Genomic DNA, 26,531 nt, shown 5'->3' on the forward strand with positions numbered 1-26,531 from the left:
AAATCCCCATGGGGAGCTTGCACAGCGAGCATCAGGGCACTGCAGTGTGGCTACCTGTGGGTGCATGATGGGGAACTCTGCCTCTTTCCCATCATCTTCCCCCTTGCCAGGACGTATTTGCAGGCTGCATTGCCCTGGTGCAGAGCACGTGGCGTGCTCACAGGGGATAACGCTGGAAGGGCCCATCGAGGCTAATCCCGCTGCTGGTACCAGCAGACAAAACAGCCGCCAGACACCCTCCTGGGCACGGCAGGACAGTCACCTGCAGTGCTGTGCTGCCAGCAGTCCCCATGGCCCTGGCCCAGCCTGTCTGCATGTTCCCAGGCAGTCTGACCTTGGGGAGGGCTTGAATGGGAGGCCCTGTCACCTGGGGCTTCATGGAGGAGCTTTCTGTGCTTCTCTCTTTGCAGAAATCCTACAGAAGCAAGGTGAAGATTAACATTTGCCAGAGCAGCCAGCAGCTCGAGCTGCAGATGTCGGGGCATGGGCTGCAGCCACAGCTGGAGTTCAGCCCCTCGGTGCTGGAGCTGGGACCATCGCTGCCGTGCAGCCGCGGGGCAGAGGGGACAGTGGTGGTGAAGAACCCGTGCGATTTCCCCATCGAGTTTTACTCCCTGGAGTTCGACCAGCAGTACCTTGCTGAGGAGCAGGTGAGAGGGAAGGTCTGGTCCCATGGGCACACTCCCGTCGCTTCCTAGCGCTCCAGCCTTCCCAGGCTCGTGCCAGGGGGGTGGAGGCAGTCCCCAGGGCAAAGCCTGGTGGCATTTCAGGGTTGGCCACCTCTGCTGGCAGGTGTGTAGGGGCTTGGATAGTCCGTGCCGTTGGGAGGAAGGAATGAGGGAGAAGATGGGTTGGCTGGGGAGTCTATTCGTGTGATGAAGGTCAAGAATCACATCCCACCTACGTTTTTTTTTCCCTATGCACACAGATCCTGCGGACGCTGAAGGATTACGATCGCCACAACACCTTGTTGCTGCCACCACGTGCCCCGGGTGAGAAGCTGCCCCCAGAGGTGCTGGAGTACTATGAGGACCAGAAGAGGCTGGAAGAGGAGCAGGCACAGTCCAGGACTGGGGAAGCAGCAGGCCAGGACAACGGTGAGGGATTGGCATTGGCTCTCCTGAGTGTGGCCACAGCAGGGAGCTCAGCCCACACACCCTGAGCTCCCCATGACCTCGTTGTCCATGGAAAGCCCATGCTTTTAGCAGCTTCCCATTCCCTAGCTTGGTGGAGGAATTTCCAGGTGGAAATCTGTGGCTTGTAACACGCATCCTCTGCCAGCCCTGAGTGCAGCCAAAGCAAGCTCGTATCTGCCTGCCGTGGACTGGGGCAGTAGTCAGGATGTCCCCTTGTGTCCCTCATCCACAAAGAGTAGGATGGGATGAGTTCTTCAGACAGTCGGACCAGGTCTAATACCACTGGCTATGTCCGATTTGTTTCTTCCCAGCAACAAAAGCACAAGCTCAAAATTCCCCTGAGGGCAGCCAGAGCCTGCACAGACTTCCCTGTGCCTTGGGAGTCTCCCTCCTTGGGCAATTTTGTGTCTTTTGCATGTGGATGTGCAAAGTGTCAAATGGCAAAGAGCAGATGCCTGAGCATGTTCACTCTCTTCTTCCCTCCCTGTGTCCTTCCTGCTGAGCAAACTTTGAAAGTGTCCGGTCTCTGTCAGCTCAAGGAGGGAAGCACTCTGCTGGGATCATTCACACCATCTCATCCCACAGCTCGGTCATTCCCTCCTCCATTTTTGATGAAAGCCAGTCCAACAAGGTGGACTCTAAAGCTGAATGTGGAGAAGAGGAGGAGGAAGGCGTTGAGAAAAGATGCGGGACAGATAACAACCCTAAGCTCGTCACCTGGTTTATGTCCATTGTGGCAAAGGGGTCTCAGTGGAGGACTTGAGTGTCAGCTCCATCACTTCCCTGCAGCCTGGGGCCACCTTCACTCCTGTAGGCCCGGAATGCGCTCTTCTCTGGGAAGTCTGCAGGATCCCGGGAGGAGTCTGGGGCAGGGACAAGGGAGAGGCCAGGGAGGTTTTCCCCAGCTTTGCCACATGAGCATGTTTGCCCCCAGGAGCTGCTGGGATCAGGATGATGCTGTTCCCTTTGCTAGGCAGGGCAGGGCAGGGCGCTCGCTGTCCTACGTGGCATTGCAAGCTGAGTTGTCTTTTGGTGACCTCCTGAGGTCAAAGGTGGGAACTCGTTGTAAATGCTGTTCTGGTGAATTCAGAGCCCGGCCAGATGTCCTGCTAGTAATATTCCTCAAGCGTCCGGCTTTTGGATAATGGCTTGATCCTCAGCTTGCGATCTGCCTTGGGACTGAGTAAGATGCCTGGTTCTGCCTGTGTCCCCTTACTCAGCAGGACCTGAGACCAATCTCCCATGACGACAGTTCATGAAAGATTTGGCCCAGGCCTTTCAGGCATTGCTGGCTGCTTGCTTTGTTCTCTTTCTGCCACCCCATTCTGCCACCCCATTTCCTGTACCCTGAAGAGGCACCTTCACCAGCATCTAGGGCAGACCCTGATCTGCACAAGTCTAAAGGAAAGGCATGGTGAGATCTTGGGTGTGACGTTGGTTTCAGCAGTCTCCTCTCCCAGGACCTGAGGGGATGGGAGGATGATCAGGATGACAGGTAGGCAGGAGACCGACTTTTCTACCTGCTTCTGCACAGGAGAGCATCAGCAAAGCACCGCCAGCAGCAAGGAGGCAGCGGGAGAACTGGACAACAGCCCTGTCACTAAGGCCATTGCCCGCCACCTTGGCATCGATCTCTCTGCAGAAGGGCGCGCAGCCCGAAACCGGAGAGGGATCGTCGTCATCGTCCATGGGGCACCCCTGACAGGTACGTGAGCGGCAGGCCGTGGCTGCCAGGATGGGGGGCAGCAGGAGAGACATATATCTCCTGGTGGACCACGGTGCTTGGTTGACCAAGTGAAGTGAAGCAAGGTGAGCCACAGCTCTGCTGGTACATGAAGCAGCCTCAGGCCTTCGCCTAGCTGATGCAGGTGGTGTGGCTCATCTTGTGTCCCTGCTAGGAGCTGGGCTCTCATTCCCGCAAGCAGTGTGGCCATGTTCCTGTTGCTTTGTGGGACCACATTGCCTCGGGTCCATGTTGCCTCGTGGGAGCAGACCCTAGCCCACACTGACCCTCAAAGTGTGCCCAGAGGTTGCCTGAGACAGCAGCGAGCAGCACAGGCTAGCGAATAATAGTCTGAGTGGTGGTGGGACAGGGCTGGAAGCAGTGTTCTGGCCCAGGGTCGAGGTCACCACAAGGGACAAAGTCCTCAGCTGAAGATGAGGTGGAGATGATCCACATTTCTAACCATGCTCAGGCTGCCTCCCTCATGGTCTCTCCTTAAGGGGCACGTGCTTTCCCCCTGCCCTTGAAAATGTGAAATACTTTTTGGGGCATTTCCAGAGCCTGTCCCTGACAATGCCTCATGTGCAAGTGTCACCAAGCAGTCTTCCTCTCTCTCAAGGCAAGACCACGGCAGCGGTCGCGCTGTCCAAATACTATGGCGCTGCCTGCTTGTCCATCGATGCCGTGGTGGAGGAAGCCATCTCGAAGAGGAGCAGCTCAGCAGGGCTGTGTGCCCGGGAGCTGTGCATCAGGGCTGCCATCGAGCAGAAGAGCCGCAAGGAGACAGAGCGTGCGGGTAAGGAGAAACGCTGGACCCCCAGCAGCGCTTCAGAAACCCACCATGACCATCCACCTCCCTTGCTCCAGAGAAGCAGCTTGACAGCCCTTGGGTCTCTTGGGGAACATGGCTGCAGCGTGTAGAAATGCAAAGCCGTTTCTTCAAACATCTCTGGGTATTAAAAAAATTCTCTATTTTCCGGGATCCGGCAGGGGCACTTTTCCTGCTCCTGAGCTTCTTGGCACGGGTTCCTTTTTCTAGGAGCAGTGAAGCACACTTGTTTGTGTCTTACTGAGAGTTCTCCTGTTTCCTCAAAGCTGAATCCAGCTTGCTCCTCAGGGCCATCAGGCAGATCTGCTGCCCACTTTAAGAAGGAAAAAGGTCTCTAAAGTGGCTCATGAAGCATTAGACGACTGACTTTGAGTGTGGCTTCACAAAGATGAGAGGAAGGGAAGGATCACCTTCTGGGGCAGTTTCAGATGAGAGAGATGCTGCAGATGAGCTCTTTTCTCCAGAGATGTTCCTATACAGGCTGTCAGGTTAGGCAGCTGGTGCCAGTTGTGCTGTTCTCCGTTGTGAGACCGGAGACTTTAAGGAAACTTTATTGGGCAGCTGGTGCCCCAAGCTCTGCAGGGTGAGGCCAGACCCTGTCTGTGGTGGGGGCAGTTTTGCGTTGCTCAGCTTTGAACTTGGCTGGGTTGGGAGCTGGTGGAAGGAAGAAGGGCCTGGGTCCCCGGTGGGGTTATCCCATGTGGAGGATTTAGCTCCAGCAGAGATGGGTGATGCAGCTGGGGCAGGGCTGCGTGTTACGGTCTCTATCTGAGAATGTAGGATGGGGGCAAGGTACAGAAACAATAGTCCTGGAGGACAAATCCTTGGCTTGACCCATAGGGGGAGTGACTGTGGAAAAGGTGTTACTTGTGTGCACGTTTGTTGGGACGGACACAGGGCTGTGAATTAAAAGCTCTCTAGCTTTCCAATCTAGTTTCAGGTGGTGTGCTTTCTCGTGCTAATAAGAGAAGCAGGGAGGGAGCTGCTTCTGGGAGCAGTGCTGCCAGTGCCAGGCAGGCTGGGGGACAAGTGCTGTGTCCCTACCAGGGCACAAGGCTGTGCTCATGGAGGTGCGAGGTGCCTGCTTGCTCCCCACAGCGCCCGTCGCCAGCCCCACTGAGCCGTTTGTCCCCTCCACAGGTCAAAACGCAGATGCCTCCCGCCGCCGGCAGTTCCGGGCCCATGGCAAGCGCAGCCCAGACAGGAGCCAGTCGCCCTCTGCCAACAAAGTCAGCCTGCAGTCTGTCGGTTCCCAAAGCTCTGCAGCGGCCAAGACAAAGAAAAAGGAGCGCCTGTCCCAGAAACAGCATGTAATGGACCTGACAGGCTCCCGGGTGAAGCGTGATCGGCACAGCTTAGTGCATGGCACCTTTCTGTTGCCTTTGAGAATCATAGAATCTTAGAGGGGTTTGGGCGGGAGGGGACCTTTAAAGGCCACCCAGCCCAACCCCCTGCAGGGAGCAGGGACATCTCCAACCACATCAGGTTGCTCAGAGCCCCGTCCAACCTGGCCTTGAATGATTCCAGGGATGGGGCATCCACCACCTCTCTGGACAACCTGTTCCGATGTTCCAGCGCTCTCATCATGAAAAATGTCTTCCTTCTGTCTAGTTTGAATGTCCCCTCTTTGAGTGTAAAACCATTACGTGTTTTCCTGTCGCTACAGGCCTTGTTAAAAGTGCAGGGGCTGCTTACCGTGGCGGGGCTCTGTGTCACCCAGAGCCTGGTGTGGGGAACGATAGTGCAGAGAGGCAGCTGGGCAGGTTGGGGATGGCGTGGGGTGGGAACAAAAACCTGCGTTCTGCCAGAAAAACTCGACTGAGTCGTATGGTTTGTTGGCAAAGTGGCTGCAGGTGGTGAGCAAAGCTGTGGGACGCTGTGCCAGGGGCTTGCAAGCTTGGGTCTCTTGTGGCCAAGGGATGTGACCCCCAGGGTTGTCCCCTGGAGCTGCTGGCCTGCCCTTTGGGTCTATTGTCTTGCGAGCGAGAGACCTGAGCTGCAAGCCCAGCAGCTGGAAATGTTCAGGGGGTTCCAAGGTGGTTTATTTCTCTCGTGGTGTTCAATGTTGCAGGGCTCATTGAGTTCTGAGCTCAGCTCAGCCCTTCCCTGCGTTCCTGCGCAGCGATGGCTGAGCATCAGTGACAGCGCAGCGGGAGAGCTGGGCTTGATGAGCTGCGTGCTGCCTGAGGACTTGCTGGTGGCCATCCTCTCGGAAAGGCTGCAGGTACGTGGGGTGGGGGCAAATGATACGTTCCTGCTACAGAGAGACAGGCGGTGAGGTACAGTTTGCAGAGGAGGGGATCTGTATCTGCTGTTGGAGAAGTCCTGGGCTGCGTGCAGGCACGCCTGGGTCAAGCTGCAGATGCTAGAAGCCGGCAGAGCGCAGGGAAAGATCAGAGCTTGTCTGAGCCGATGCTCTTGGAACGACGACGCGCTGCCCTTTGCCGTTTGGGCTGACTGAGTAGCTGAGAGCCCAACGCGTGCCATCGCTGACTTTCTCTTCCTTTGCCACTTGATTCACAGCTGAGCGACTGCTTCCAGGGAGTGGTGTTTGATGGCCTGGAGACCTGCTTTGCATGCAGCACGGCATCTGCGCTCCTCTGCCTGCTCAAAGCTGTGGGAAATCGGCCTCACATCTATTTTGTGAACCTCTTCCGGGATTATGCTTCTTTGAAAGCCAGGGAGACAGCCGCGAAAGAGCAGGAAGGTAAGAATCTTCATCTCCGCGCCTTTCCAATCTTCTCTCAAGCCCTCAACCTTACCCGTGTGTATCTGTGTCACCAGCAGAGCTTGTAAGAAACGGTTTTATGAATCCTTCCGCCTTTTGCCTCAGTGTAGCCAGCACTCAGCTCACAGTTGCTTAAACACAGCAGAGCTGAGGCTGTAAGATTCCCCTTGGTCTCTGCCATTAAAGCTTGGGCACAAGTGCAAGCTGTTGTGGCTCAGTAACTACCCACCCTCCAGCTGTCCACAGCGCTGGTGCACGTGAGCCAGGCAAGGTACAGGCGACAGTTTGGGGGATTCTCTGAACGCTGGAGCAGGGATATGAGCTCCCCAGGATGGCCTGGCAGGATGATAGGCTGGGTCGGGACAGAGCTGTGAATCCTTGCAGCTCCTCCAGAACTTGCAGTGGCTAATGGTTTCACCTCTGGTCTGTGCTGAAGAACGGGAGCGGGAAGAAGCTGCCAGGAGGGAGGAAGCACGTCTCTGGGAGATGGATGAGGACGAGTACGATGCCCTCATGGAGGAAGAGAAAACTCAATTTAATCAGAGGCTCCTACAAGCCCGGCGTGAGAGGAGGAGGAGGTCTGTAAGCCTTTCATGGACAACTCCCCAGGATAGTGTCCCTCAGGGCCTTCCCTGCTCCAGAGACCTTGGTTGAGCTAAGAGGGCTTTCAGAGCAAACGCCAAAAGTGTCTATTCCAAGCCGCACAAGGATGGCCAGTTCCACCTCCCTGGCTCCCGACAGGGGAGGGACTTTGCGCTGGGAGAGAAGAGAACATCTTCTCTCCGATTCAGCAGTGAGCCCTCTGGCATAGACGCTGGCTGCAGGCAGCTGGGCTCTGTGCTTGCCTTGCCGCTGCACCCACAAGTGTCTCTGAGTTAATGCTGTTGATGGCCATCTTCTTCATCCCCCTTCCTCACCAAACCAGAGGGGCTGTGGTGTGGGCTGGTGTGAGGTGCAGCTGTGCTGCCTTGGTGTAGAGAGCAGTCCTGCTGTAGGTGAAGCCCGTGCAACGCTGATCTCCCAGGGTTTTCCTGACTGAGCGCCGCCAGCCATAGAAGCTGGTGTCTCTTCGGCTCCCCTTCGCCTGCAGCAGCAGGGGAGCCTGGGAGAAGCTGTGATCCAGCAAAGCAGCCCTGTCCAGGAGGATGCACAGGGGAAGTGTCAAACTGGGAGGGGGATCTGCTTCAAGTGAGCATGCATTTCAGCTTTTCTGTCAGCACAGGCCCCAGTTTGTTGCTCTGGGAGGAGATGGCTAGGGCTGCTTCCAATCTTGATTTCCAGGAGAGACGGCACAAGTTTCCCGTGGTGACGGCTGGGTTCCAGCAGGAAGCCTGGTTGATGAGAGCCTGTTTTGCAGGAGGGGAGTTACCTTTGCTTTCTGACTGATGTGAGTGTCCTCAGTAAGGAGCAGGCTATGCCCAGGGAGAAGGGCTGGATAAGCCTCGTAGGTGTTGGCGCAGGGATAAGGAGGCGTTAGTGATTTGTGAGCTGGTTGAAACTGGGAGAGCAAGAGAGGGCTTCTGGCATCAGTGCGCAGAGATGGTGGATCCGTCCTTGGCAGTGTGCTGGAGGGGTCCAGGTGGACCTGATTGGAGAAGCAGCACAATTTAGACTTTAGGACAGCAAAGCCTAGATTTGGCTGGCCCTGGAGGACCCCTCTCACCTTGCCGCCCTTTGGATGTTCCCAGGCTCCCCAGGTTGAGGGAAGTCCATGGCGATGGCCTAAGAGTTCTGTCTGGCCTCAGGGTCAATGAATGGCGTGCAGGGCCAGCTGGGATTGCAGCGAGCCCACATTTCTGGTGGTGACTCACAGGGCTGTTTTCTGTTTGGCTTCCTGAAGGGCGATGGAGCAGCCTGACGAAAAGCACCGTCAGGAGCTGGAACCCCTGAAGGAGGAACAAGAGCTGGAGAATTCCAAGAGGAGTAGGAGCGAGCTTGGAAAAGACCAAGTTAACGCTTCAGGGAAGAAAATGCAGCCTGGAGTCAGACAGGTGGGTGGCTGTGTTTGTAGAGATGAGTAAAAGCCCTGGGGAGCTTCTTCCCACGGAGCTGTACCATTCCCCGAGAAGCCAGCAGCCACACGTGGCGCTGGGCCCAGGAATGGGCCTGAGTGAGTAACACGTGGGGTTGTGCTGGGAAACAAGAGCCGGTGTTTGCTCATGCTGCTGCTTCGCCAGGGATGTTTTCCCATGGGTTTGCTGGGGAGCTGCATTTGTGGGATCATGCTGCCTTTGAGTCTTGGCTTCACATAACTCCAGACATTCACTGTGAAGCCCTAGATAGTTTTAGTCCAGCATTTCTCCCCACTCTGCACATGACTTACACCTCTGGGCCATGATCCGTCTGGGATGGGGTGTCTTTTGCTACATGCCTGGCAGGAGATCCCGCCAGGCCTTAGGTATTCAACCAGACTTCCTCAAGTGTCAGCCAGGCACAGGGACGCTCAGCACACCAGAATGGAGCCCAGAGGACTGCACAGGAGTACGGAGGTGTTTTAATTTCCCGGTTTGGTTCGGAGAAGCTTTTCTACTTTTCATCTGGTGGGCAGGACTCCCCATCAGTCTGGCACTGGGGAGTTTGGTTTCAGTTGAGCTACCCTGGGTACCAGCTGTGTTCTGGATTGGGATTTGTGGAGCACCCAGCACAGGTCTCAGGCGAGGCTTGGGGTGCTGTTGCAAAGATCATCACTGCCCTGCAGCATCTGAGTTGGTGCTTTGAAATGCTCACTGCTTTTTCCTGCTCCTCCTGCCCAGAACACGAACGCATCCGCCAGCAACACCAGCATTTCCACCAGCAACCAGTTGGATGCCACCAAAGGGGTAGACAAGAGAGGATCTGTAAAGAAGCACTCAGGCGCTGTTGGGAGTGACAAGGAAGAGAAGAGAAAGCAGAGCAAGGTTTCCCTGATGGATGCCTGCCCAGCCGTGCGTGTGCAACACTCAGATGCAGAACAGGGGGCTCTGAGTGACAGCGAGAACTTGGCCCTGAGGTTTAAGATCTATGAGGCATCGCAGAAGTATGTGGCGCATATCTTGTCATTCTGGGACAGGGTTCAGGGTATCCTGCTGTCCCCTCTGAACCAAGCGGAGGTGCGGCACAAAGCAGAAGCCCGGCGCCAGCCTACCTTGAGCCACGGGAGCCAGCAAAACAGAGGGAAAGAGCATCAGGTGACACTGGAAAAGGAGTGCAGGAAGAAAGAGCGCCTGGAGGAGTCTGTGAAGAAAGAGCGCATGGAGAAGGAGCGCACCAAGAAAGAGCGCCTGGAGAAAGAGGGTGTGAAGAAAGAGCGCCTGGAGAAGGATTGCTCCAAGAAAGAGCGCGTGGAGAAGAAGCGCACGAAGAAGGAGCGGCTAAAAAATCTGGAGGCTCTTGAGGACTCCGCGTTCTCTGAGCTGGAAGGGGAAGGTGCAGAAGGGTCATGCAGAGGCCAGCGTGGCAGGGTGCCCTGCTTGACCATCGAAGCACTGGGCTCAGAAGATGTGACCAGGAAGATCCTGGAGAGCAGCAAGCTGCCAGTGGCAGAGCAGGTAAAGCCCTGTGAAGCTCAGGTGCTGAGCCTGCCATGCTCTGCCCTGGTGCATTGCGTCCCACGGACAAGGGCACAGAGCCTTGTCCAGGCCACTGTTCCACAACGGCTCCGGAGCAGCCCCGTGGCTGGAGAGGTTCTCACCATCCCTCAGACGGGTGCAAAGCGGGAGTGCTCTCTCTTCAAGCATCCTGTCCGTTCAGTTTCCCAGTGTGGAAATCATTCCAGATGGTTCCAGGGCAGGGCAGCTCATGGTCGGTGTTGCCTTCAGCTGAGTCACTCAGAGGAGAGATTTCTCTCTAGGTCTCAGCTGTAGGTCCTGGCACTGCTCTGGAGCCTGCCCACCCCACTGGGCGTAAAAAAGCACTGTACTCCTTATAAATAATAATTTTAAAAACCCCATTGCCAAAAGCTCAGTGCCTTTAAGGAAGTGGGAGGTTGAAGGTGACGGGAGTATAAAGAGAGTTTTCTCTTCTGCTTTAGATCTTGGATGAGCTGGGACTGGGTCCCTCTGGGCCTCCCATTCCCCCTCCTGCTTTGTACTCCGTGATCCGCTACCCGGAGAAGCGAACGGCCCCTGCAGCAGGAGAAGCCCTCCAGCACTTCCAGCTTGTTGTGCCAGAAGGTGCTGTTGCGGAAGGAGAACAGGCGGTGACTGTAAGTGTCGTGGATGCCCCCGCTGTGCCCGCAGTGAAGGTTTCAGGGCAGGGGCCAGGCTGCATGGGGGCACGGGGGGCAGGCGAGATGGAAAAGAATCACTGTGGAAGGGCGGTCAAATCATGACGGGGCCACGTGTCTGCAGGCATCCCTTCTGTCTGTCCAAAAGAGACAGCTGTGCTGTCTCTCTGCTGAGAAATAGGATGGTTCTTTATCATGAGAGAAAAGAGCCACAGCTTTCTTTCCAGGGTGGGATGTCTCCAGGCAGGTCTGACCTCTCTCTCTCTTCTCTCTCTCCCCTTGCTGTTAAGACCTCCAAGAAACAGGTCACTCCAACAAGGGGGCGGTCGAGGAAGGAGAAAGCTGTGGGTAGCCCGAAGACTCTGAGCAAGAAGCGCAGCTCCAGCCGGGGCAGCAGAGATCTCCAGAGGCCGGACACAGGAGCACCCACATGTCCTCCCAGGTTGGACCAAAGTGATGTGGACACGGTTCCATCCCCAGGGAGACCTGTCAGGCGAGCTGTGAGGCAGGAGGTGACCCCTCTGCTTCGCAGCCATCTTGCCAGACAAGGTCCCTCATCTCCAGCTCTGCAGGCACCCTCGGCCGGTGCCTCCATGGCATGGCAAGTCCACAACCCTCCGTTCCTCATTTGCTTCTTCCCAGTGTTTGAAATCTCCTTTTTAATTGCCAGGCTGAGCAGCTGTCGGTGGATAGTGCCTGCCCACGGTGAGGTGCAACTGAAGGTCCACTTCAGCTCCATGGAACTGGGCCAGTTTGAGCAGACGCTGCATTTTGAGATCCTGGGGACAAAGCGTCTGTACCAGCTGCCCTGCAGGGGCACCTGCCTGTATCCCGCCATCAGCCAGGACCCGCGGTAAGGCTGGCGCGTGGGAGCCCTCACGCATGGCTCCCCCTGAACTCAGAGCCAGGGCTGCCCCTTGTACCCCTGTGACCTTCTGGCTTGGGCACAGCGTGCTGCCTGAGCAGCCCAGCATCTTCCCGTGCTTGGAGCTGGGAACCAGTCCTGGTACCTCAGCCACCCAGAAGGGTTATGGCTTTCTGACCAGGTTTCCTACCTAGGAGCATCTCACAGCTCCTCATTCCCTGTTTCTCTCCCCAGGCTGGTGTTTCCCCACCAGAGGGAGAGCAAGGAGGATGAGGACATCATCTCCAAGAAGTATGTCATGGACACGGGTGTTTTCCACTTTGGACCGCTGCTGTGTGGGAAGCCAAGAGACGGGTACGTGCTCCCAGCCCTGAGTTAGCAGCTGATGCTCACACAGAAGGCGGAAGAAGCCATGTGCCTGGCATACTGTTATTTTTCCAGGTGCCTTTCCACTTAGATTTTGTAAAACGCTCTTTGAGTGCGTGACTGCATCGTCACACCTCTGGCATGGAGGCACCAATTATAGGGGCAGACATCAAAGCAACGCAAGGATGAACCCATATTCTGTGCAATGTGCCCCAAAGTGATCCTTTTTCTTAGCCTGCTCGTGGGAACATGGTCTTCCAGTGCAGCCTGCCGCTGCCCGGACACGGTGCTTTCCTCAAGATGTGATCAAGGCTGTGGTCCTGGCATCTCCTCTGCAGCCTTTTCCCCTTTTGTGGACAGGTACAAGGAGCTGCGCTATCCCAGCAACTGCGAGAAGATAACCATCCTGAACGTCAGCCCCTTGGAAGCAGAGGTGCATTTCTCCTTTGAGCGCGATCTCCAGGAGAGCACGTTCCTTTTAGAGCCTCCCAGCATGAGGCTGCAACCGAACGAGAAGCAGGTAGGAGACAGGCAGGTAGGACAGGCAGCGGTGGCAGTGCCCAGGAGCTGTTTCTCTTGCTGACTGAATGCTCTTGTGTGTTTGTTCTTGCGGGGACGGGGCTAGGAGCTGAGCGTTTGGGCGTACCCCACTTCAGCCGGCCTGGTGGAAGACAAGCTCATCTGCTGCGTTCAGGGGAACCCAGAGCCGGTGGTCTTCCGCCTGTGCTGCCAGGGGGTGCAGGTGGAGCTGGGGGTCAGCCCCAAGGAGCTGTCGTTCAACACGCTGCTTCTGCCCAGGTCAGTCACCCCACAGCCCCTCGCCGGGGACGAGAGCTGTCAGCCAGGGCTGCTCCAAGTTCCATTCAACTGCAAGACTAACATGCCCATCAAGCAGCTGGTGCTGAGTGTCTCTTTTTGTCTGCAGGAAGGACAATGAGACCCTGGCCCTGCAAAACCGCACACCGCTGCCCGTGGCCTGGCGGCTCATTGGGCTGGAAGACCTGGGCGAGGACTTCTCGGTGTCAGAAGACAGCGGCATCGTGGGTCCCCACACGGAGTTTGCTGTGCAGCTGCGTTTCAAGGCCACAAAGGCTCTCAGCATTCTGAAGACGATCCAGCTGGAGGTGAGGGGGACTGTGCCCTCCCTGGCAGAGCAGGGCAGAGTGATCAGCCCTGTGCTCTTAGGGATGGAGGCTGCTTGAAGGGTACCCTGCAAAGAGGGCAAAAGGATGAGCTTCCAGAGATTCTTTCCTTCCTGCACTGCTGGGGGGCCGTGCCCTTAGCAGCAAGGGGCTCTTGGGGACGAAGTGACTACTCGGGTGCCCTGGTAGCTGAGCTCCATGGGGCAAGTATATTGGGAAGTCAGGAAGAGATGGGCCTGACAGGGACAGGGGTGCTACGACCCCAGCTTCTGCTGCCTCCAGCTGGGTTTGCCAGCACACGCGCTGCATCCCCGGGCATCCACGTCACCCCAGAAAACCAGCCGCTGCCTCTGCAGGGCTTACGGCTGGGTTATGAGGCTGCGCCCTGAGCCCGCGCTACAACCACCTTGCTGCTGTGCCAGGTTGAACGCTGTCCTTGGGTTGTCCAGACTTTGGCATGCTCGCTGCACCCGTCCTGGCCTCTGTCTGGGGCTCTTGACAGAGAGCGACAAACTCTCGCCCTGGGAGGCTGTTCCCCATGGTTTCGGGGATGCATTTCAGTGAGGACGCTGGGTAATTGAAGAGGAGAGGGTTGGTTGTCGATGCCCCCTGCTCTGGGACACCTCACGCCTGTGGTGGCTTTAAGATCCCTTTGCTTCCCAGGGTGCTTTAGCAGCCACGCGGCTGCTGGCGGAGAGAAGAGTTGGGCTGACAGGGTTTCTTACTGCGGCAGAACCCCGCTGGGTCAGCCCGGGAGATGAACAGGTTAGGAAAGCTTGTGTGCTCACAGCGCTTGTCACGCAGGGGAGGCCATGGGGGAAGCAGCCTGTAGAGACAAGGACTCAGATATTGTCTAGCAAAAGAATGGAGGAGAAGGGGCTAAGCAGTGCTTGTTTCTTGTCACCTCAGGTTTCAGATGCAGAAGACATCTTGGGGGTCGTTCAGACCGAAAACATCAAGATCTCTGCAGAGGCCTGCGAGCCTGCTCTGAGCACCAGCGTTTCTCAAGGTCAGGGGGTGCCCCCGAAACAAAGTAATGCGGGTGCATGGCAGTGCCTTTGCAGATGGGCAACCAAAGCACTTCTCCACTGCTGCCAGAGCTGGGCGCTGAGGTCCCCCAGCGTTTGGGTGCGGGGTTGTCCCTGCTGGGCACGTTTGGGCAGCAGCCCCTATGGCCATTCATCACGAGCACTCCCCAGGGCTGTGGTGTGAGGGGTGGGAGGGTACAGGTGGGTGATGGGCAAGGGAAAGGGACCCCAGCCAGCATGATGGCAGGGGACCAGCGGTTCCTTCCCGAGCTGCTGGCTCTGCTTTGGTGATCAGCCCCTCCACTGTCTCTTCTCTCTCCTCTGCAGAACAACTGGGCCAACTTCCAGTCAGCGAAAACCATCAGCATGGCCCGTGCCAGCCAGAGGAGGTCAGAGAAGAGCATGGAGGTGACCTCCAAGCCCCACCAAGTGTGCAGAGCCAGGGCCGGGCTGCAGCTCTCTATCCGGCTTGGTGGGGAGTCCAGCGTATCCCTCTTCAGCCTCATCCTCCTGCCCAAGGCACAGGGACCCCTCACCATCACAGCCGGCGGCACCAGTACCTCCGTCCCCTTCAAAAACCTCTTCCCGCAGCCCCTGGCCTTTCCAGACCCAGTGGAGCACCTGGCCTTCACCATCAGGGGCCCTGAGAGCTGGCGTGCCAGGAAGACCGCCTCCATCACCATCTCCTTGGAGGGCGGCCTGTACGCTGACGAGGCCCCTTTCACCAGCAAGGTGCTGCTCTCCTGCCCGGGGAGGGGCAGGCATCTCCTGGGTCTACCACCTCAGGGGCCTCCCCCCTCCCCAGTGACCTGTGCCCCCTTGGGAGGTCCCTGGACAAAGCTGCCCCTCACCCATAGTCTATTAAAAGAGTTCTCATTGGTGTCTATTCATCTTAATTTAAGCTGGATCCATCAAATTAGTGGTTGTAAAAGTAGAGTATGTTGCAGAGTTGCATTCTAATAGAGAAACAATTTGGGACTTAGCGGCCAGAGATTAATATTGCCCATGTAGAAAATCAGAGCAAAGAAAAACACACCTTGATTTCTGGCAGCTGAGCTGGGTGCGCTGGGATGCAGAATAACACCAAGTCCTTGACTCCCTGGCAGCAAGGGTTGACCGGTAGCGGAAGCCCCAGAGCCCTATTGCTTCCTGTGACCATCCCGAAAAACTGTCTTTTGAGATCTCGTTGATTTATGGTTGCTTTTCAGCATGTTAGTCCTTCATGGTGAAGCGGGGCCAATCCTGGGTGCCTTGCCTTACCGTTCTGGGTGGTATGAAATGGGTTTGTTTGTCAGCACTTGCCCCCTTTTCCCAGTTGAAAACACAGCCTCTCAACATCACTTGTAGCCTTTGCGTGTCGGTCTCTTCAGGGGTTTTTAGCACGTTACTGAGTGAAGACTGAGATCAAATTTCCTTGCCAAAGGCTGGTAATGGTTTTCCCATCTCATTTGTGCAACTATCCCCACGAATGCCGTGCTGATCTCCCGAGTTCCAGTTCTTTGTGCCCTTCAGGCACTGACAGAAGGATCAAACGGAGCCGTTTCTGCCAGCGCTGCGCTCAGCCCGCGGCTGTTCAGTGCTCACTCGTTAGGCAAGAGTTTGGATTGCCATCGAGCCCTCTCTTGTGACTCCTGATGGGAGCAGAGCTGGCTTCAGCTCTTAAGAATGAAATTTGCTAACAGAATGAGCCGGTGGCTGTAGACGCTTATACCCAGCAGGACCTTCAGGAGACATTCAAGCGCAGGAACCCTTTCCACCAGCCAGGAGAGGCCAACAGAACACGCAGCTGACGGGGTGTGCCAGCCGTTCCTTGCTAACAGTCCTTTAGAAAAGGCTTTGGGGCACAGCCACCCCAACAAGCAGTTCACCAGTTGTGTGCCGCCTTTCTTGTGCACACGGGTGTGTTCGTGTTTGCGTGTGTGGAAATCCCCAGGATCGAACAGCTTTTGCTGTGCAGCTCATCCAAGTGCGCTTTTGTTTTGAAGGATATCTGTATTTTTCTGAGTAGATGAAGGGATGTTGTTTTGCCTGGCCATTGCATATTTTCATTTGGCCGGCAAATGAGTGCAGGTTTTACATGTTTCTGTTTCTGGGTTTCTGTACCAAACATGGAACAAAGGTGTGAGGCAGAGGAGGGAGAAGTCTGGGGAGGTTTGAGAGTTCATTCTCTGGAGCCACGGCTCCCTCGTCTTGCCGTGAGGGTCCGTCCTTGGTGAGCGACGGCTACAGGGGCACGGGAACAACCTGTTCAGCGGGAGTGGTGCTGGGTTCCCACCTTCTTGGACGGTCTTTACCGTTGCTGTTTCCTGGTTCAGAGAGAGACTTCAGTTGCAAACGTGGTCCAAGCCGCGCGTGGGAGGCCTGCACGCAGCTCCCTTGGCCTTGTCACCGTGTGTGACAGTCCAGGTCCCCTTGTGCGGTGGCTGTAAGCTCCTTGAACAGCAAGGGCTTTGTCTGGAGGATCTGCAGTTTCTCCTGGCCGTGACAGCCACTCTGGTAGGACAAGCCTGTCACACACTGGACTTTTATCTGCTAGCCTGTTATTAATCCTTACCCAAACGTTTTCATTCTCAGCGCTTGCCGTCACGGATTGGTATTCTTCAGAAGAAGCTGTGTGCCTTTTTCCTCAGGGTTGGCTCTGCTGCACTGACAAGGGTTCCAGCTGATGGGCTGTGGCTCGGCTTTCTGATCTATCTTGAGACTGCTTGCTAACGAATTTTGATTGCAATTATTCATGCCAAGTGTTTTTTTCATTGCCTTTCTGCTTTGGAAGCGAGCTCCAGATTCGGGAGCTGGGGGAAACCCTTCTGTGTCCTAGAGTGTGGTGGTTTAGCCCAAGTCACCACACAGCTTCTCACTCACCCTCCCCCTGCCCAGTGGGATGGGGGAGAGAAGCTGGGAAGAAAGGAAGACTTGTGGGTTGAGATAAAAACAGTTTACTGAAATACTAAAAACTACAAGGATAACAGAATATAAGGATATTAATATCTACAAAATATACAAAATGGACAGTGTAGGATTTCTCACCACCCGATGTCCGAATGACCAACACAGCCCGTCCCGAGCAGCGATCACGAAAGGACACCGAGCAGCAAGCAAAGGGGGAGAGCAAGCCAGCAAGGGAGAGGGAACGATGCCAGCAAGCAAGAGAGATGGAAAGAAGATGGATGCCAAGGGTGCATGCCAGAATGGAATGCCCGAATGGATGCCCCCTCCCATGGGCAACCCCCACTTCTATGCCGAGGATGACGTTCATGGCATGGAATACTCTCTTTGGCCAGCTTGGGCCAGTTATTCTGTCTGTCTTCTGCCCAGCTTCCCACATCTGCACGTTAACGAGACTTTAACGAGACTTGGCAAGCCAGACAGTGTCCGTGGTCTCCTTCACAACAGCTCCTATCATCAGAGTGTTTTTGCCAACAGTCTTCACAGATGAAATCCAAAGCACACCAGCTACTGAGACGAAAATTAACTCCATCCCTGCTGAAACCAGGACACAGACGTAGAAGATGACGCAAGAAATACTGCTCAGATACCTGAATTTCCTTCCAGCTGGAAGGTCTTTGTTGGGGAAGTCTTTACACTGCAGGCAGTGTTCAGTGAAGCTGATTTTAGAGATGCTCTAGACTGTCCGCATTGGCTGTTGGTGCAAGGAGTTTGGAAGTCTCATTCAAAGGTCTTTGACATGAGGGGCTGGGTTGGAAGGGCCTGTGAGAAGGACTGTCAGGTTGCTTTTGGTGGAAATAGCCTTGAATGTGGTTTTACTGAATGACAGGGAAATGGCAATGCTCAGAATTGTATTCAAACTCACAAACAGTTCTATGAAATGCTTGTGTTCCCAATATAACCGTACAAAAACAGCGCCTAAAACATCGGGAATGGCAGGTTAGAAAGGAAAGGGAAAATGTGGATGTCTGCGTTTTGCTGCTACAGACCTTAAAAACGGACTTCTTCAGTCCTTCCAGTCAACTTAGACACTGCCCGCTGGTGATGATAAACCTTATTTGAATTTGGATAGATCCTAAGATGCTAGCCTGCCTGCCCGTTTTTGAGTGTCCATAGTTGGTGTTGAAAGCCAAGACAAACCACTGAGCACAAAGCAACTCAGCTCTCTCTCTGCCTGAGCAGGAATTGAGCAAATTCTCTCTTCCCGTGCTGTGCCATGTTCTGTTCTGGTTTTGTTTAGTGAGGGGGGACTACGCTGGCAGCTGCTCTAAGAAGCTTCTAGAAGTTTCCCCCTTGTCCAGTGGACTCGGCCGGGCCTAGGGCGGACCTGCTGCTGGCCAGGGCCTAGCCAATTGGTACCAGAATGTTCCGTGATAACGCCTCTGCGATAACGTATTTAAGAAGGGGAAAAAAAAAAAAAAAAAGAGAAGAGAAGATGTGAAGGAGCTGAGCGGGGGCAGGGAGGCGGAGGCACGAGCCCTGCACCCCTCACCCTCTGGCCTCCCGTCGGGCGGCGTCTGGGCCTGACTCAGCCTGGCCCGGCTGCAAGGAGCAGAGAGGAGATGAGATGGGAATGAGATGTGAAGAGACCCTGAGAGGCGTCTGCCTGCCTGTTGTGAAGGATTTCTGTGAGAGGAACGGCTGCAGGTCAAGGCATGGCCGGGGAGCTGCAGCTAGGGCATGAGACTGTTCCAGCCTGCTAACTAAACGCCTCAGGAGGTCAGGATGGGATTCAGACAGCAAGAAGAGAGTAGGGTCAGTCAGCTCTCCACATCTATATTCTGACGTATTTTATGGAAAACCGGTAAAGGTCAGGGAGATGAGGACAAGAAGGAACGCAGACACTCACCTGCCCAAAAAAGTAAAAACCAAGGACCGACAACTTCCTCTACTTGTTTGCATGAGGGTCCCAGTTTTAAGCAACCCTGTTACTCTGGCCAGGACAAACAATCCTTCAGGATACACATCCTTGTTAGGTTCAGAAATGTTTGCAGCACGAGGTTCTCAGAGGAGCCAGACAATTCATTCTCTGGGTCCAAGAGGGTCCAAGCACTTGCTCTACATTTTTAGGGCTTTCTCTGCACAAGAAGGTCTGTTCTGGGGGCAAGCTGCTTCAGGTCTCTACCAGAAGAGAGACAAGGACAACTCCCAGGTGCCTGAGCCCTTCTCTGGCAGCAGAGACAGGGAACTGCAGCAAGAGCGACTCCAGGGATGCCTGGATCAAGAAAGAATCGGCTGACGATGCCACAGAATTGGAGTTGCTTTGCAGAACAGCAGAGTGTGGGCGCGCATTCAGATGCACAACTGCAAGAATTCCTCTTGTGATGCCGTACTTTGCGCCCCAGCCTCTCTGCTTGGATGGCACGGGCCAGCTGTCGCATTTTTGTGACAGCTCTCATCGTGTCCACACAGTACCGGCACCAGTTCCACCACAGCTGTGAACAGCAGTTGCCCCACTGGGGCAGAGAGGGACAGGGTCACAAAACCTCAGAAGTGCCAAAACCAGCCCCATCCCCACTGCCAGGGCAGGAGGGAGCAGCACACAAAGGTGGGCATGGCCAGGCCACGGGTGCTGGCCCCATCCCTTCCCCTTGGACAGAAAATTCACCTCCCCGCAAAAATCACACTTGGGGTGGGAAATGGTGGGGATGGGAGACTGTTGGAGTAGGAAACCGTGACAGGGCTGAGAAGTCATGGCTGGGTTGGGAATCCATTGTGGGGATGGGAAATGAGCACTGGGGACAGGAAATCATCAGCGGGACAGGAAATCCTTGAGCTGGGGAGTTGCTGTGGTAGGAAAAGTCAAACCCTAGCAAGGCTGGCTGAAGCAGGTGCTGGCGCAGTGTTCGCCATGGGGACGCAGGCTGGTTGTCCCCCAGAAACCTGACTCTGACCAGCTGCCATGGCAGGTACAGCAGCAGGCTCCAGCTCCTCCTGGGGCTCCTGCCCTCCAGGTAACCCCCTGTCGGACCCACCTGCCAACAGCTCACCCCATCGCCCCGCTTTGCTTCCCCCACAGAGAAGCTCCCTCTCCAGCTGTCGATGCCGCCCAAGGTGCCCGGTGTGAGCTTCATGGTTCCGGGCGTGCCGCCGCCGGTCCCCGCCTGTGTGCTGCCCTCTGTTCCAGAGCTGCCGGGGTCCTGTAAGCCTGCCCAGGTCCACCCCGTCACCTACCAGGTGCCACAGGCCAGCGTCTGGCACGGGGTGCCAGGGCCCCTGGGGGCCGCGGGGAAGTTGCAGCAGCTCCCCGAAAGCTGGCAGCTCCCTCCCGTGGTGCAGCTCCCCTCCATGCCTGCTTCCTGTCCCCGTGCCCATGGCTGGGAACAGCAGGTGGTGAGGGGGACACTGGTGTCCCACCAGCCGACGGGGCTGGGGCTGTGGGCTGTGGTGCAGGGGGAGCCCCTCTACCCCACAGGCTCCTGCCCGCTGCATATCGCTGCCTGCCACGGGCCCCCGCCACCCTGCCGCCCTGCAGCTCAGCATTGGGTGCAGGGCCCCCCTGCGCTCCGCACCCTGCCCGGCAGCACCCAGAAGCCATCACAGGCCTCCAGCGAGGACGGGGAGACCACCAAGAACAGCGTCCCTGCCGCCAGCCCACGCCAGCCTGTCCTCGCTCTGCCCACTGGCAGAACCACAGCAAAGCCCCAGGGTGAGCTTTGCGGGGTGACGGAGCCTGCAGGCGGGTGGCCAAGCCGAGGAAAGCTTGCATCGCTCCGCGGCTGGCTCGGCTGTGTTTGCTTTTCCTGCAGCACTGAGCACGCTGGAAGTTCCGGGCAAGCCTGCTCATGTGCCCGAGAAGGGGCCAGCTGCTCTCACCCAGCCCTTTCTGGAGCAGCCAGCGCACGCCACCAGCAACAACACGCTCAGCCGACCCCACGCTGCGCACCCTGAGGACACTGTCCCCAGTGTCCCCGACAGCCCCAGCTTGGCCGCTTTCCTCCACGAGCTCCCCGACCTCTCCCAGTACGGGGCGGAGGGCGGCTGCCATCAAGAAGGAGTGGTGCTGGCAGGCCTGGGGGACAGCAAGGACACCATCCCTCATGTCCCCGACTTTACCGCCTTCCTCAAGGAGCTCCCCGACCTCTCCAAGTATGTGGCTGAGTGCAGCTGCCCACAGGAGCAAGTGGCACTGGCAGGGCTGGGGGACAGCCAGGGCACCGTCCCTCACGTCCTGCTTTTCCCCAACAGCCTCGCCAGCACTGCTTTCCTTCCTGAGCACCACAACTTCTCGGGGGACATGGTGGTTGGCGACTGCCCCCAGGACCAAGCTGTTGAGACGCAGCGAGGGGACAGCCAGGACACCGCCTTGACCGCCAATGTCGCCAGCTTGACTGCCGAGGCCCTCGCTGAGCTCCTCGACCTCTCTGAGTACGTGGCGGAGGGCAGCTGCCTCAAGGAATGAGTGGGGGCAACGGGGCTGGGGAATGCTGAGGACGCTGTCCCCGATGTTGCCAGTGTCCCCCGCTTGACCACCTCCCTCAACAAGCTCCCCCACCTCTTGGAGTGCAGGGCAGAAGGTGGCTGCAACAAGGAGCAAGTGGTGGCGGCGATGCTGACTGCGGGATACAGGGCCAGGCAGGTGGGAGGTGCCTGCGAGCACCAGGGGGCGGACCTAGGGATCACAGGGTCAGGGGGCGGTCGGGTGTACGAGTAGCGGGGGGTATATAAGGCTTTGTGATGCAGCAGTAAATTGGCATTCAGAGCTAGACACCATGTGTCCGTCTCTTGTGTACCTGCGTAGGGAGTTGCGCAGACGGACGGGCGCCTAAGCCGTGCTGCCGATCAAGAGGTGACAATTGGTGACCCCGACGTGATAAGGCAGGCCTGCATTGGTGAGGGAGGCGCGCAGTAAGGCGTCTCTGTTTCAGCTGCTCGATATGGCTTTGATGGAGCAAGTGGTGAGTATGCTGAAAGGCGTGGGGCAGCAGGTGGAGAGCCCTGTGCATAAGAAGGACCTGGACCCGCTCTTCCGTTGGATGGTGCGGACAGGTATAGCGGCCGCTCCTTCTCACTGTGTGAGTAAGGGGGCCCTCGAACAAACAGCAGAGGAACTATTCCAGAGAGCCTGTATTGGGAACAAAGAGGCTCTCTCCAGTCTTCTGCCGGCATTAGGCTCCCTCCGGGCCATGCTGGAGAAAGCAAAAGACTGCAGGGGTGCGTGGCAGGCGGCATGTGCTTTGCTGCGGCCTGAGGCTTGGAACCGCCCAGGAATGTCCCTTCCCAACCCTCTAACAAAGGACCAGCAGGAGCCGTGCCCAAAGGGGTTAGTGGGTCCGGGCGCCAGGCACCGCTCCCCAGCACCCACTCGGTTGCAGGACGACCGAGCGAGAAGGCGGGCAATGGACAAGGGTGCGGGGAGGGACAGGGTGGGGGAAGAAATTGTGAGAAGGTTTGCGTCCCAGCTAAAGTCGTGGAGGGAAAAGAAAATGGCGGCGGGGAAGAAGATGGCGGGAGGGGGGCCGGAGAGCCGTTACTGGAGCCATTTACAGTGCCGCTCCACACGCTCCCCTCTGGCCCTTCAGCGCCGTCTGAGTGTCAGATGTGGGGAAGAGAGGGTCGTGGTGCGTACTGGGGTTTGGGAAAAGGGGGATTGGTCCGGATTCCCGAGGCGCCTCCAGAGGGCACCGGCTCCGGAGCCAAGGGGACGAGTCCCCTCTTCAGTGCCCCCGCCATATGGGGTACCGATAGCAGGGCGAGAGGATAAGGCGCTGCTCCCAGAGCGAGCAAGGGAAGAAATACAGGAGAAAGAGGGAAGAGAGAAAAGGCTTGAGGAAAAGGTAGAGGAGTTACGAGAAGAAATGAAGCGCTTGGTGTGCAAAGAGGGGGCACCGAATAAGGACAGGAAGCGAGCAGCAGCAGAACGCTGGACGATCACCGCACGGGAGTGCGTGCTTGCTGATTGCACGCTGCAGCCTGAGGAGGGGCCAGCGCGAACGGCATATCCAGTGCTGATCCAACCAGGGGGAAACCGTGCTTGGAATCCGCTTGATTACAAGCTTTTAATGCAGTTGCGGAAAGCTGTGACAGAAGGGCGTATCATGGGACCCTCTGCACAACTGCTGTTGGACACCATCGCCATGGGCGGCCCATTAATATTTGATTGGCGACAATGCGCTCGTGCTTGCCTTACTCCTGCTCAAGTCCCCATCTGGGAGCAGATGCTGCGAGAGGAAGGGGAAAAGCTGCTATTGCAGGCGAGAGATGAGCCAGACCATCCCATTTATGGGGCCCACATAGATATGTTGCTAGGCACGGGACCCTGGCTTGCTCCACAAGATCAAGTTGAGTTGCCACTTCCTGTGCTGATTGCTGCAGCTGGGCTCGGGCGACAAGCCTTTGAGCGTATGAATCCTGTGCTCTCAGGGACACCGAGTTATCTCCATATAAGACAAGGCTCAAATGAGACTTTCGGCCACTTCGCAGACAGAGTGCAAACTGCAATAGCAGGGTCCTCTTTCCCAGCAGCTGCACAGGAAGTGCTAGTGCGAGACTGCTTGCGTACAAACTGCTTAGCGGCGTACACGCAAGCTCTTGCAGCGCTCCTGGCTACGGCTAGTGTGAGGGATATCATCCAGCGAGGGTGCGAATTTGGTCGCACGTAGGAAACAGCACCACTAGCTGAGGCCTTGCAAGCTTTTGCAGTGCAGTTGACTGGCTCCAGCGGGGGGGGGGTACTTGTTTTAATTGTGGAAAAGCAGGTCACCGAGTAAAGGAGTGCCCAAAGAAGAAAGGACGAGGAAACATCGTTTGCTGGGTGTGTGGAGGCCCTCATCGAGCACGAGAGTGTCCGCAGAGGTTCCGAGGTGATCAGGGAAATGGGGGGGCCGGACGGAACAAGGGGTCGCCTGCCCGGCAAAACGCCTGGACCCCACAAGCAGCCGCATGGACGGGCCCGTGGGCGGGGCCCGAACCCGAGCAAGAATAGCAACAAAGGCAGCCCAGGTGGGGGGTGGCTCCTCTACACTAGGGCCCCTCACCAATCAAGTTGAGGCCGGGGCATGGGTGGCGGGACATACGGCTCTTGAACAGGGGTATGAAATACCACCACAAAAAACCGATGGACAGAGGGTGGCAGTTACATCCCTGCATACAGAGACTCAAGAGAAAAAACCCTTACCCTTGATTGCACTGACATTTGACATGACTACTCGACCCAAGGTACAGGTTCAGGTTTCTCTGGTAGGTTCACGACACCACAAACCTGCTCAAGCTACGATCACCTTCTTGGTAGACACTGGGGCTGACGTGACTACCATCTCAACTACTGACTGGCCCCGAGATGGGCCTTTGGACACGGGATCAGTAACGGTGGGGGGCGTGGGAGGAAAATCCGTGGCTCATCATAGTGCTCTGCCCCTCACCCTGTGGTGGGAGGATGGCGGGGTGTCACGCACCTCCGGCCCATTGCGTCCTTATGTTCTGAGCATACCGATCACCCTTTTGGGCAAGGACGCCATGGTCGGTGCTGGCACTGTCATACATCTTGGTCCTCCGCAGGGTTTTAGTGGGGGCCGCTGGGGACATCCCTTGTTGGCGTCTGCAATGGCGATCGGATGACCCTCTGTGGATTCCTCAGTGGCCTCTACCCCAAGAAAAATTGACTGCCCTATGGGACCTTGTACAAAGAGAAGTGCAGCAGGGGCATTTAATACCATCAACTAGCTCCTGGAACAGCCCGGTATTCGTCATAAAAAAGAAATCTGGTAAGTGGCGACTTCTCCACGACTTGAGAGGGGTCAATGCCACCATGGAGGCAATGGGGGCGTTGCAACCAGGCTTACCTCTTCCATCAATGTTACCCCAAGATTGGCAATGTCTTGTGATTGACCTGAAAGACTGTTTTTTCAGCATTCCTCTACATCCGGAAGAGATGAAGCGGTTTGCCATGACCATTCCTGCCGTGAACAACCAGACGCCGGCTCAGCGCTTCGAATGGGTGGTGCTGCCACAAGGCATGAAAAATTCCCCAACTATTTGTCAAATGTTTGTACATGCTGCTTTGCAGCCGGTGAGAGAGCGTTATCCTGATGTGGTTATCATCCATTATATGGATGACCTCCTCTTCGCAAGTGCCTGTCTGCCTCCGGCCCTGTTGACCACAATCAGACAGGTTTTGGCCCGTTTTGGCCTTGCAATAGGAGAAGAAAAGACGCAGACAGTGCCACCGTTTAAATATTTGGGTACTGAGCTCTCTCCCCGCATAGTAAAACCACAAAAGCTCTTAGTACCTACAACGACTGTGACCTCCCTCCATCAGCTACAAACACTGGTGGGCGGTATACAGTGGTTGCGGCAGTTTGCTCCCTTAAGTCCGCAGGAAATGCGTGAATTGACAGATCTCCTAAAAGGTGACACGGATCTGGCAGCTCCACGAAGACTGACAGCAAAACACCGACAGTTGTTAGCTGTTTTCTTTGAACGCCTACAACGCAGTGCCTTACGGTGGCGGGATGCCACACGGGGCATCCCAGCGCATCTCCTACTACAGGCGGCGGGAGCTGTCATTGAGCTGCATCAGGGGGAGGTTCAAGCCGCATTGTTGTTTGGCTATGTCGCTGCACCTAAAGTTGCTTTGCCTCAGTGGGATACGCTACTTGCCTTAGCGCTTCGCTGGGCTAGGGATCGGGTGCTTGCTGTTGCAGGGTCAGAGCCTCAACGAATCACCGTAGAGGTAGACCCGATCTCCTTAGACAGCATGCTGCGATACTCCTTGCCTGTGCAAACCGCTCTTGCGGGATATCAGGGCTGCTTCGCTGCCTCACCACGCACACCTTATGCAGACCTGTTCTCCCTGGCGACGGTGATGCCCATACTGCCTGTCTTAGACCAACCGGTGGCAGGCTGCACGGCGTTCACTGACGCTGCAGGGAAAACAGCACGCTGTGCTGTTACCTGGCTCGACCGCGGCAAGTGGAGATCTGTGGTACAAGAAGACCCTTCCTGTTCATTGCAGCAGCTTGAGCTAAAAGCAGTATGCTTAGCTTTGGAGGCTTTTCAGGATGAACCCCTTAACCTTGTTACCGATAGCCAGTATTGTCTTCGCTCTGCTCGTCTCTGTTGTTCCTGCACTGAACCCCGAACACAGACGGCAGTATTGCTATACAATGCCTTGTCGCGCCGGCGACATCCTGTCTTTATTATGCATGTCAACAGCCACACCCAACTCCCAGGTTACATTACAGCAGGGAATGCTCAGGCCGATGCAGTCTGTTATGTGGCCCTTTGTGACTTGCAGGTAGCCAAGCAGTCGCATGCTCAGTTCCACCAGTCGGCCCTTGCTTTACACCGCATGTTTGGCCTCCCCCTGCCTGCTGCCCGGGAAATAGTACAGGCATGCCCAGGATGCCGTACGGCACCGGCATTTGCCCCGGCAGTTAACCCAAGAGGATTACACCCCAATGAGATATGGCAGATGGACGTCACAGATTACCCAGAATTTGGCCGCTTTCGCCATCTGCATGTAGCAGTAGACACTTGCAGTGGAGTGATATGGGCGTCCGCCTTGACAGGGCAAACAGCGCATCTTTGTGTAAAGGCTCTTCGCATGGCCATCGCGGTTCTGGG

General features: G+C 56.3%; 1 protein-coding gene across 1 annotated transcript in view; it reads left to right on the top strand.

The window, feature by feature from the left end:
* LOC147600337 (axonemal central pair apparatus protein HYDIN-like) overlaps positions 1–21,369 on the top strand; it is a 39,247-nt gene extending 17,878 nt beyond the window's left edge. Inside the window, exons 17-40 of the mRNA XM_086751226.1 lie at positions 411–650; positions 929–1,097; positions 1,640–1,825; positions 2,665–2,841; positions 3,479–3,655; positions 4,829–5,022; positions 5,760–5,912; positions 6,212–6,395; positions 6,853–6,994; positions 8,257–8,407; positions 9,170–9,583; positions 9,716–9,943; positions 10,426–10,638; positions 10,911–11,113; positions 11,291–11,473; positions 11,720–11,839; positions 12,212–12,371; positions 12,477–12,653; positions 12,781–12,975; positions 13,903–14,010; positions 14,349–14,753; positions 19,313–19,378; positions 19,953–20,616; positions 20,717–21,369. Coding sequence (XP_086607352.1) covers positions 411–650; positions 929–1,097; positions 1,640–1,825; positions 2,665–2,841; positions 3,479–3,655; positions 4,829–5,022; positions 5,760–5,912; positions 6,212–6,395; positions 6,853–6,994; positions 8,257–8,407; positions 9,170–9,583; positions 9,716–9,943; positions 10,426–10,638; positions 10,911–11,113; positions 11,291–11,473; positions 11,720–11,839; positions 12,212–12,371; positions 12,477–12,653; positions 12,781–12,975; positions 13,903–14,010; positions 14,349–14,753; positions 19,313–19,378; positions 19,953–20,616; positions 20,717–21,369 — 5,562 coding nt within the window. The remainder of the gene's footprint in view (positions 1–410; positions 651–928; positions 1,098–1,639; positions 1,826–2,664; positions 2,842–3,478; positions 3,656–4,828; positions 5,023–5,759; positions 5,913–6,211; positions 6,396–6,852; positions 6,995–8,256; positions 8,408–9,169; positions 9,584–9,715; positions 9,944–10,425; positions 10,639–10,910; positions 11,114–11,290; positions 11,474–11,719; positions 11,840–12,211; positions 12,372–12,476; positions 12,654–12,780; positions 12,976–13,902; positions 14,011–14,348; positions 14,754–19,312; positions 19,379–19,952; positions 20,617–20,716) is intronic.
* The last annotated feature ends 5,162 nt before the right edge of the window (positions 21,370–26,531 follow it).

Source organism: Chlamydotis macqueenii, chromosome 6 (genome assembly GCF_036417535.1).
Source record: "Chlamydotis macqueenii isolate bChlMac1 chromosome 6, bChlMac1.mat, whole genome shotgun sequence".
NCBI classification, from domain to species: Eukaryota; Metazoa; Chordata; class Aves; order Otidiformes; family Otididae; genus Chlamydotis; species Chlamydotis macqueenii.